Raw genomic sequence first — 12169 nt, 5'->3', positions numbered from 1 at the left:
TCTGAGCCCTCAAATCAGAGCACAAAATGTACTAGACTGCTCAGCTTTGAAACCCAGCTCTGAGGGCAGCTTCAGCCAGAAGCACACAAGACTTGTCACAGACCCTAAGCTTTTTAAAACTAAATGTTTATCACTTCCCACCCACTCCCAGCTAAGGACCTCCAAGGAATCCACAGAGGGACCCGCCACCCAAGAAAATCTTAAACATGGCTCAGAGGAAGGAACGGGTAAGGTGCTTCTCCTGAGAGAGCTGTTCACTTGGTCATCAACAACACTTATTTACTGAACATCTACTATGTACCATGGTGTCAGGCATGATTGGAGATTCAAAAATGGTTTGCTATGAGCCAGCCCGGTGGCGCACTGGAGAGTGCGCTGCTTGGGAGTGCGGCAGAGCTCCCGCCGAGGGTTTGGATCCCATGTGGAGACCGGTTCCCGCTCACTGGCTGAGCGCGGTGCGGGCGCAACACCGAGGGTTGCGATCCCGTTACCGGTCAGTAAAAAAAAGACAAAAAGGAAAAAAAATGCCAGGAATTCAGATGGAATTATGGCAGCGGAAACTGCCAGCTGGGACTAAAGGCAACAGAAAATGGGACAAAATAAAGAAATACTGCTAAACTTTCTTAGACCTTATTGGACTGAATCATTGAACCATTTAGCTGTGAACAGGCACTATTCTGAAGCACAAGTAAAGAAGGACCTGAGGGTGATTCAGAGATTACTTGGCTCCCACCATAGGCCCAGAGTGCCTGGGACTAAGGGGAAGGTGTGCCTCCACCTCAATTTCAAAAGGAAGTGCTTACGGCCCAGCAGAGCTATGGGTGGGACTGCTTGACAGAGCCCTAGAAGCATGACCCCCGCCACAAAGAGAACGTTGGCATGGGTGGGGCCACTACAGAGACTCACGGTGTTGTCAGCACCCTGCTACATAGTGTGGGTGACACTAACACCTTTGTGGATCTGAAAGGTGGGACCTCCACCTCAGAGGGTCTGGAAGTCAGAGCATTGAGACAAAAAAGGATTATTCTCAAACCCAAATACCCCCAAAATTCTGAGGAAATAAATAAAATAAAACAAAATTGGAGGGCCAATGGGGAAGGCACCCAAGCAGGAAGAAGTATAGGCCAGCCACTGGCCACCGCTCACTGGCTGAGCGAGGTGCGGGTGTGACACTGAGGGTTGCGATCCGTTGCCGGACATGAAAAAAGACCAAAAAAAAAAATGGTTTGCTATGAATTGTATTCTGAAGATGCTTGGTAAGATAAAGATGTGCATTTAAATAACTAAAATATAGGGTATTTTATATGTGAAGTGCCACAGAGAAGTTCAGATAAGACTGTTCCTTCGGATTAAGGTCAGAAAACGGCTCATGGAAGAGACACAGTTTGAGATTATTCTTGAGTAGCTGAGAGGACAGTGACATGTGAAGCAGCCGTAGTAGGGAGGAGGATGTGCTTCAAATGGAGAAAACAGTGGAGGAAAAGCCAGGGGGTGGACAAGTAGGGGAGGGCTGGTGAGGAACTTTTGGTGCACGAATGGGGGGGGGGGGAGAGGTATGAAGGAGAGAAGTTGGGGGAAAACCAAAAAAGGTTGGAGCACACCAAGCTGGACCTGGCCATGGGGTCTGGCCTTTCCTCAGTGGGTAGGGACAGCCACTGAAGCCTCAGGGCCACTTCTCTAACAAAAGCCGTCTGATGGTGGAGCCATCTGAGGTATGAATAGAGAGGAAGGAGAACACGTGAGGGGTTTTGCAGAGGCAAAATGTCAACGGGCCAAAATCACAACCAAACAAACAGGCCTCAACAAGAAGATGAGAAAAGGGGCAAGAAAGGGGTCAAGACTTAGTAAAACTCTTTTGTTCGGTTTAACACACATTTATTGAGAACCTGGTAGGAGCCAAGCAATTTGCTAGATAAAGGGACAGAGAGGCATGAGCCAGGGGCCTGTCCCTCCAGTCACTGAGTGCTGGTTTAGAGGCGGTGCAGGCATTAGGAGAGACCAAGGAAGGTCTGAACTGGGAGAAGATGATCCTTATTTCGGACATTTCTAACTTGAGGCAGTTCAGCATGACAGAGGACTAGGAGGTAGCCTGGGGGTGGAAGAGTACCAGGAACAGGTTGTACAGACTATAGACTGTTCAACTACGTCAGTCTGCTTGTGAGAAGCTGAAGTTTGAAAATATGAAATAAAGCATTTATTTATCACAGTGCAGCATAATAATGTAATCATCCCCACTCTGACGCTTGATTCAGAAGAGCTCCCCTCTGCATGCTAAGAAGAAAATAAAATAAATAAAATATGCCTTCAGTAAGTGGAACTGAGGAAACACTGCTACTGACTGAACTAGGAGGAATATGACTGTGGGAACTGAGTTGCACCGTTTCCATGGCTTCAGCCTCCACTAGTCCCCGCAAAGTCCACAAATGAAAACTGCATAGAAACTTGAGACTGTTTATGTGAAAAAAAAAAAAAAATCTAACCCTGGGAAAACTCGCTACCCCCAAGGTAGTCTCCAAATCCCCAAAGCTGGCTGAGTTACTTACAACCCAGACGAAACACACATTGGACCAATGGGAATAGCCACGTTTCTTATCCAACAAATGTAATAATTTCACTACAAATGACCTGTAACAGGCAGAAACATCATCCCTAAAGCTGGCCCTGAACTTCACTCTAAGTGCTCAACATACACATTTCCCATGGAGCTATCAGGCAAAAAAACCACCAGCTCCCTGATACATATGGTTTTGCAACCCTTATCAGCCTTTGCCCTTTGTTTTGCCATTCATATTAAATGAAAGGTATTTACTACAGATGAAAAATAAGCTTCGTTCAGCTGCCTCTAAACCGATCCCAAAAATAGAGCAATCACTTTGGTACAAATTGGGTCAAATGTATAAAAAAAAAAAAAAAAAAAAAAAAACCCAGCTCCTGGTGGGAGGACCAACATGGCATGGGACCTTGCTAAGAGTCAGGGGGAAATCCACAAAAATCTTCTCTTCCCACAGTGGGAAAGGAAACATTTAAGGAGTCAGGCAGAGTATGAACCCATCTGGCCACATAACCATCCAAGTGAAAGCAAGACAGGAATATGAAAGACATGAGTTTCAGAATACTTAAGACGTCAAAGGAATATATGTTGGTTTTTAGAAAGGCCTTTCAAATTAACACACTACCCACCTCCCTCCCTAAAAAAAAGTCCAGTAGTTAAGAATTGTCAAGAATGGATCCACTAGGGAGGGGTTACAAGGGGGAAGAAGAGAGATTTATCCATTTCCTGTTCTTTATTCCCCCACTTCTCAGCTGAGAAATCCAAATGGTCTGACAGCACTTACATCAGTGCCCTGAATTTCCCTGGGAAAAAAATCAGAATATTAATTGGCTTACACATGCAGCTACATTAATTATTCCATTGATCTAAATTAATCTGCCTTTCTAAAAGGTATTTATTTTCTAAGTTTGTTTAATCATGTTCTCTTGAGCTACAAAAAGCAACAAACTGGGTCACCATCCACGTCGTTAAATTTGGTAACAAGGCTAACACCATCTGTGGCCCTGACTACGATGATCTATCTCCATTGATGGGAGGCTCTTCACTACTTCTGCTTTTCTTTGAAAATGATAATTTAATGTCACATGTCTATAACTAGATCAAAAGCTACTTAAAATGACCAAAGTTACACATAAACTCTCTAGCAAGGTATAGATGTATCCTAACAGTAAGTGTTTACATGTGTATCCATTTACAAGTGTATGTTCAGCAGAAATATCCAATTTTTTTTAATTCCCTAGAAATCAAACTACCAAAGCCCAAATACAAATAGACATCATGTTACATCTGAAATATGCCATAACATTTTAAATGAAACATGATATCCTGTACATAAATCCTTAAGGCTTACTCACAAGAGCATAATTTCACTATGTTCAGAAGCCAGCAGAGCTCTCCCACACAAGGGAGAGCCTAGTGAGTCTGCCTTTAAAACACTCGCTCAGTTATGAACATCCAGCCCTGCTACAAAACAGCTTGAACATGCAAAACCAAAAACAAACAGAACTACTAAAAGAGGAGAAAGCAGGACAATAGAGTTGCCTGTTATCCAGCATTGGCTCCCACCGTTCTGCATGACTTCTGATTATAAAGGACCAATCCTTGCAAGAAGGATGCTGCCGCACCAGAAAAATTCTGAAATGGCTTCTGAATCACCAAAGAAAGATTACTGAATGTCAGAGGTAGAAACAATCCTAGTGATCTTCTTATCCTATCCCCTTCGTTGCCAGGTGGATGAACGGCAATGCAGAAAGAGTATAAGAAATGCCCCAAAATACAACTAGTTGACAGCCAAGTGGGACAAGCTCTTAGTCCTAGTCTGGTGCTCTTTATTGCCTTTTGTTTTTTTAAACTATATCAACCTTTCCCAAAGGAAGTTCCATGGAACACTGTTTCCATGATGTTAAAGTCTTCTGCCAAAAAAATGTTTAAAGAATTCATGACCAATTACTTTGAGGGACTAGCTAGTCTGGTGCTCTTTATTGCCTTTTGTTTTTTTAAACTATATCAACCTTTCCCAAAGGAAGGTCCATGGAACACTGTTTCCATGATGTTAAAGTCTTCTGCCAAAAAAATGTTTAAAGAATTCATGACCAATTACTTTGAGGGACTAGTTGAGTTAAACAAAATGAAACCCATTTTTTAACTGCAGAACTTCCCAGAGCTTTTACTAAGCCAATGTACACTATAAATCTATAAGAGGACAATAAAGGATATGGAAGTATCCCCATTTACTTAACCACAGAATCATTTTATCTTGGGGCATTTCATAGGACTTAAGAGGAGGAACTTCAATACTATACTATATAATTCTCCAGATTATGCTCTATGTATTTTATTAGTTTTGTTGTATTCTACTTCTCTAAAACTAACAGTTCATGTACAAAATCTATGATAATTCTCTACTTACCAGAAAAATTGACCAAAGTACCCACCACTACCAAATAACACTGGATTTTTTTAAAAAGCTAATACTATCAAGAAAACAATGATAGAAAGCTAAAACCTATGTGAAAAGAAAAGTTACTTTAAAATCTGCTACAAATCTTTTCCATAAAAAGTTCCTCATCTATTTGTACAAGACTCATGACTTTCAACACTTTCATTCAGTATAAATTGAAGAATACAGGTCAAAGAAAAAACAAAATAAAACAAACAAACAAACAAAAAAAAAAACCACTGTTGCAAAGCTCCAGGAAATATGACATGCATGGCTGTAAACTTCAACCACCCAGAAAGCCAGCTGCCAGCCTCAGTATACAGGCAAAATGATAACCATACACCAGGACAAGCAGGAACTCTAAGGACACTTACCAAGTTATGATTTGTTGAATTAGAATCATCTTCAGGGAATGGGATGTAAATAGCTAAGGCCACACAATTGGCAAAAATAGCCAATAATATAAATATGTCAAATGGTCTGAAAATTTTTGTTAAGGTATATATGTGTTATACAAACATAAACCACCTCTCTCATCACACTCTCAATCACATCACTTCTGAATCACTTTTAAAATGAAAATGACATACACACATCATTTTCCGGCTGACTGCTGTAGCTACGAGGCTTTCAACAGAAGGAATCGTCAGTGGTCACCTCACAGTAGACTTTTCTATCAAATGACTCCTCCATGTCTTTTTCTTCTGCTGTAAAGGTCATTTTTTACTCATTCTTCTGCTCTACCTTGTCTATTAAAACCTGAATGTATATCCAATTAAGGCACTGTGTGAACCAGGTTTCTGCTTCTTGTAGCTTTAAAAGTGACAAGAGCCTTACTAAATTACTGGCTGTTATAGATACAAAGAAGTCATCATGGGATAAATCTCTTCCACAGATCCTGGCCTCCATGTGTTAGAGCCATTTTCTCAGGGGCTGTTCTTGGTGGGGTCAGTCTAGATCTCCTGTCTGGACTAGGACAGGCCAAGTCTCTCAGACCATCTGCATTCTACCTGTGACTCTCTCATGCATGTTTTGATACCTCACACGCTGTGACAAGCTAGCCAGGCTTCTGCTAGCTCCCTCCTCTGTTTTCTCTACTAGAATAATCAATGACTATAACTGTTTCAGATTAGAGCTGGACTAGAGCTCAGTTTAGAATGTGCTGTTACCATGTTCAATTTATAAACAAATTAAATTGGAAAGTCACAAGAAATCAGCACCAGACACTTTTAAGGTAGGCTTAAACAATTCTAAATCTTGGGGGTCAGTCTGGAAGAATCACTTTGAGATCAGCCTTCAACAGATACTTACTTAAACATTCTGCTGTTATTAAGAGACACTGCCAAAACTGGCAATACAAAATTTGACATCTGCCAAAATGACTGTTTTTCTTCTTTCGGTTTTCAGCCTTTCCAAATGTGAGGTTTCATGAGCACCAACCTAATCTACAATTCCTGGGCTTGATTTTACAACAGTGCTTCTCCATATATTCACCCAGTAGAGGCAATGCCACCGGTTTAACTAAATACCTCGTGGTACTGAAGATTCAAAAATATAAACAGACTATTCTCCATTCATCCTGATGCCCTTCTGGGAAATCCAAAATTGCTGCAGGAAACAAATATACTCCTTACCTCTCTGGAGATACTTTGAGTTTCATAAAACCTCAGCAGTTCAATAACTTATTGAAATAAGGACATGAATAATATTATTCCTTTACTAATTTTGATGGGTTTAGTTTTTAAGCCAGTTAGCTTTAATTCATATTGATTCTCTTAACTCCTCTAGTATTATAATTATAAAATCTTTTATCCAGGGATCCAATGTTACACAATGTTTTCTTACACAGTTCACCATAAGAAAACTTCAGAATCTTTTTCATTTTTCTTCTTAGCAGCTCCCCGCTGAAATTTTAAAAGTCAATGCCCCAGTGTTATTTTCTACAGAAACACACTTAGTCTGTCCCCTCCGCCACACCATAATTCTTCCTTTTCAATTTCCCAATACCTAAATGATAAACTAGCAAATCTGAAAAACAGTAACACTGTTCAGGAAGGCTAAACATAAGGTGTACAAGGGGTCTTCAAAAAGTTCATGGAAAGATTTGTATTATCTTTCAATTCCACTTGTCCATGAACTTTTTGAAATAGCCCCAAGTTTTTTTCTTTATGTTGGTCCAGTTTCAGTTTCCAGGTATTGGTAAATACAATCTCACTACCACAAGTTTTTCACAGGCGAAGCAGAACAGAGCAATAGAGAAATAGATGGGTCTGACCTAACAATTCCTTCAGATGAGGAGAAAACCCTAGCTCCCCCAGGGTGCAGGACACTGTGCCTTGCCTGTCTGTAAAATCAAACTAGACTCTCACTCTCCCAGTGCTGCCTGGGCCTGACAGAGCTGTCTGTGAAAGGATTTCTATAACCTGCCCCCCGAATTAGAAGGAAACTGTCATTTGAAAAACAAACAAATGGATCACATATCATTTAAGGACCTATCTGTTCTGCAAACTGTCCTATTTGTAAGCAGGCTTCTCCCTGAATTGGCAGCCACATCCCCTAATTCCTGTACACATGCATCTGGCAACTCAGGAAAGGGAGACAGGAGTGTGATCCAGGAATTCACTCTGTACACATAAATTGCTATGTACAAATTACTGTGCACAAAAAGAAACAGCATTGGGCCTCCCACCTCACTAACCCTAACCCTAACATAAATTGCTATGTACAAATTACTGTGCACAAAAAGAAACAGCATTGGGCCTCCCACCTCACTCCACATCAAATTAATGACCCCTTTAAGAGGTCTCTGCTTACTGAGAGTCATGTCAAGTCAACCTGAGGAAGAGGAGATCTTTCTGGCAAAGTGCAGCCACCGCTCATGACTTGTGCTGCCACTGAGGCATACCCTGATTTACCTAGCTCCCTTCTGGCCTGACACAAGTGTTCTGTTCTCAGACTAGAGAAGAACTTAAAAAGAAAATACACACAAACAACCCCAGCTATGTGAGAGACACCATAGCTCAACTCTAGAGAAGAGACATCTGTTCTAAAATGAAAAAGCACGTGAAACCCCTTGAATCCTGCCCTAGCAGTTAGCTACTCTCTCCAAAACCTTTCTAGACAGTTACCTCATTTTAACTCCTGTTCATGAGCAGGGAAAATAGCCAGCTAAGACAGAAGGCATGCAAATAGCTGCCTAGCTGGGTATTCAAATTATAAGGAGGTTTCAGCTCCACTTTCTAGCTGGCCACCAACATCCTCCCCTCCATCCTTCTGGGCCTGGTGGTGGAAGCCCTATATTCAAACTCCTTCCTACGGTTAGGAACTGCTCTAAGGCCCCTGTCAACCCCAAACACACTTCTGGGGAAAGGATATGCTTTATTTTAACCAGACCAAATGAATCATCTAATTAAAAAGCCATTTGCTCAGTAAGAAAGCCTCGGACAACCTTTCCTGAGGAATGGGAGTAACTGGGGCCTGGCCTGTAGATTTGAGGAAGGGGATAGCAGGCAGAGCACAATAGTGTTCTGAGATCTGGGACATGACAACCATCCTGGGGCATTTGGAGTTCATTTTTAAAAATACAAGGGAGACACCCAGAAATGTAACTGCAGGCCAAGGACACAGACAGAATTTTTTATAAAGGCAGCAACTGCAAATTCCTCCACTGAGAGGGCTGTTCTATAACTCACAAGGGCTCAGGGAAAGAGGCACAACAAAACTCTCCCTTCACAGGCTCCCTCACCCTCACATTTCAAATGCTTTTTGCGAACTTGACAAAAGGAAATTCCAGAAAGTCATAGCATTGATCAGCAAAAAAAAAAAATCAAAAGTTGTCCCCTCCCTGTGAAGCAACTGTTCATATTTGTAGCTACTTGAACAATTAGAATCACCAAATGTCAGGGCTAGAAGCAACTTTAGCATTAACCGTAGTTGCAGAAGCAAATTGCAAACATCAGAAATGAGAAGATTCCACTAAAGGTCAAAATGTATTCACCTCCAGTAGAGTCTCACACAGTCTGTTTTTTTTTTTTTTTTAATCAGCATAACTTATTTGCAATAAGTTCAATGCATACCACTACCCAAAAACAAGAGTGGATTTAAAACTAACCCTCTAGTGTCCAATGACTAAAGGTTAGTTTCATACCTTAATTATCAACCACTTTGAAGTTTTAGGCTGCCACTCCCCACCTCCACCACTCACACACCCCCAGACCGTAGGCTAACTATATTCACAGAGCCACTGCTCGGCAACCCAAGCAGACAGGAAGGTATATACAATGAGACCCCTTCTATACAGCTTCTTCTGTTGCTCACATTCCCAAACTGCTACGGCTTTGTAAGCGTCATTCCAGAAAGCAAATCCTTTTAAAGAACAGATGGTAAAAGAGAAAATGAGAAACACTTCCCCCAAAAAAAGGATACTTCCATTCCACTATACTAATGCAGGCTCTTCGGATGGGGTTATTGAGTGATAAACAGAAAAGGGCGCGGGCAGGTCGGCTGTTGGACGAGTTACCCTGTTTTTTGCTCTTGGCGTATTGCTGACGTTTTCTTTGGGAGAGAGATCCTACAGGTAGGGGCGCAGAGGTGCTCATAGTTTGGGCAGCCTTGGCTTGTCTAGCAGCATCGATTGCAGCTTGCCAAGACAGGACAGTTTGCTTGGAGCTATTCGGCTGAGAAGTTGGTCCTTCACCAGAAAGAGGGAATCTGGTGCCTCTTGCATAGTTTGCCTCTGGGGAGAAAGAGAAAAAGAAAGATTAAAAAAAAAAAATGAGAATCCAGTGTATGGGGCAGGGGGAGGGAAAGCAAAGGTTGTCTCCAATCAATAACAATGGGAATCACTCCTATGTTTCCATTTTAACCTCATATCCTATTTTTCAGAAGCAGGAGTTTGGTCAGCCAGAGCAAGAAAAGCCCAGGAGCTCTGGTCTGTCAATCACACAGGATCATTGCTGCATCACCAACCAGGTTAGTACTCCACATCCATGTCTTCACTAGGAGTCTTTCAGTGCATTTCATTCCTTCTGACAAACTGAGGTTATTCGTACATCTATTCCACATCTTTTCTGACTTTTAAAATCCGTTATCTCTAATGAGATACATACAACAGCTTTTCTCTAAAACAACTACCACGATCACCAAAAAAAAAAAAAAAAAAAAAAAAAAAAAAAAAAAAAAAAAAAAGGCAGTGCCAATAATTCAATAGTCTTAATCATTTTCAGGGTGTTACTCCAACATCTTTCCACTGCCACAAATGCAATTTTTTAGCATGGAAAAAAAATCCTCCACTGGCACCCAGGCAATACCAAAAGCCCCATAACAAATATCGAGATTATGCACTGACACTTCCTGCAAATGAAAATTCATGATGCTAGGGACTCATTTCCTCCACAGGCTTCTGAAAACAGAAAACATCTTTAGGGCTTTTTTGCATTTTAAATTGCAGCAGCATCAGCCAAGGCAGCATCCAGAAAGACAAGGCAGTCAGCCTGCACCCCTACACCTAGGACAGACAGGCTGGATTAAGCCAGGGGCCCTCATGGCCTAAGCAGGAATCACCTTGGTGCAGGCTGGCATCCAGGTGCACACAAGGCAGAAACCTGAGAGGGCCTCGTGTGCCAAGCCCCCATCAGCTTTGGGTCAGGCCACCACCGGGCAGGTCTCCCGGGCACCTACAAGCCTTCGGCCACAGCCTCTTCACTGAGGCAGAAATCAAAGCGAGAGAAGTGGCAGAGAGGTAGAGAAATGGGCGTTTGCAAAACCAATTATTGCTAAGTAAAGAGTCAACGCAAGCACATGTCTGCCTGCCCAGTAAGCCTGAGAAGGGGGCAGAGCGGGCTGGCAGCAGTCAATCGGAGCCCGGAGTCCGGGGATTAGTCGTGCCAAGCCTTTCCCTTGGAGAGCGCTTACCCGGAAAGGCTTCGAGCCAACCGGGGTTGGGGGGGCACCGGCAATCTCCAAAGAGAGCCTGGCTAGCCAGGAGCTGCTCCAGCCTCCCTCGACCCAGCCCCGGACGGCGTGGAAACTGCACGTGGTGCCCGGGCCGGGGCTGGGGAGGGGAGCCCCACAGCGGCAGCGACTCCCCGGGCATTGCTAGGTTACCGACGTGTGCACAGCCGGCGCTGGGAGCAGGAATACACGCTCCACCCGACCCCTTCCCCCAGATGCCGAGCCCGGGCCTCCCCCGCGACGGGAGGGGTGTGCTTCACCCACCGGCGCGAAGGGTAAAACCGGGCAATCCTAGAATTTTACGAATGCCACCAGGGACCTTATTCCTAGTAAACCAGGGGCGTGGGAGGAGGGAAAGGCGACAAGAGGCTGGAAAGGGGGCTCAGGCTGAAAACTAACAGCCCCCCTTCCATCGCTCGGGGACACTGGAGGAAAGTTGAGCCTGAGGACACTGAACCCGAATCACCTCGACTCGCTGCCCCTCCGGCTGCACAGTACTCTACATACTCACGGCCGCCCCCACCCCACAAATGCAGAATTAACTCTGACATTCAGGGCCTGAAGGGGAGAACCGAGTGGCTGTCACGCATCTCCCGGCTCTGTGTAGATGAGACCGAGCTAGAAGCATCCTCGCCAACCCCCTCAACACACCCAGCGCATCGGAGATGGGGGGTGGGGGGGAGAAGGAAGAGGGGGTGGGAAGAGGAGGACCATGACAAGGATGAGATTTGGCAGCGGGTGCCCGGTCTCTGGCTGCTCACCGTTCGCGTGGTCCGCTTGCTGCTGCCGTTGATGCTGCATTTTTTTCATCATCATCATCATCATCATCCACGAACATTTATTGAGCGCCTACTGTGTGCAGGGCACTGTGCTGGGCGTTGGGACGGGGGAGGAATGGGTAAGGGGGTTACCAAAAGGTAGGAGCCACGGTCCCTGCCCTTATTCTCGCTTCAGCAGGGGGTGGGGAGGGACGGGGACAAATAACAGAAAATAAGGATAATTTATAAAAAATTTAAAAAAAAAAAACACTCGCCACCCACGCTCCGTCTTTCTCAAAAATGGAGCAAAATAAACTTTTTAAAAAAATAAAATCAGATGTATATATTATAATAATATATACACGTAATTTTTTGCTGCAAAGGAGAATTGGCTTGGTCTCCTCCACTAGCGGAGGGACGCCGCGACGATGCCGGCCCGGCCGCCGGCCCCGCCGGCCCCCGGGGGCC

The 12169-nt window shown here is 43.8% G+C and overlaps 1 protein-coding gene across 1 annotated transcript; it reads right to left on the bottom strand.

The window, feature by feature from the left end:
• Nucleotides 1-5365: 5365 nt before the first annotated feature.
• On the bottom strand, nucleotides 5366-11901 carry LOC103603809 (voltage-dependent L-type calcium channel subunit alpha-1D-like; the record flags this gene model as incomplete). The annotated part of the gene is made up of 3 exons (XM_008588389.1): nucleotides 11705-11901; nucleotides 9417-9726; nucleotides 5366-5471 (listed from the first exon to the last, which is right to left on the bottom strand). Coding segments are annotated over exons 1-3 (483 nt in total), but the record flags the coding sequence as incomplete, so codon positions are not given.
• Between the last annotated feature and the right edge of the window lie 268 nt (nucleotides 11902-12169).

The sequence above is a fragment of the Galeopterus variegatus genome, unplaced genomic scaffold, assembly GCF_000696425.1.
Source record: "Galeopterus variegatus unplaced genomic scaffold, G_variegatus-3.0.2 Scaffold4800, whole genome shotgun sequence".
In the NCBI taxonomy this organism is placed as follows: Eukaryota; Metazoa; Chordata; class Mammalia; order Dermoptera; family Cynocephalidae; genus Galeopterus; species Galeopterus variegatus.
The sequence above is the reverse complement of the archived record's forward strand: the minus strand, read 5'-3'. Positions and strand labels throughout refer to the sequence as shown.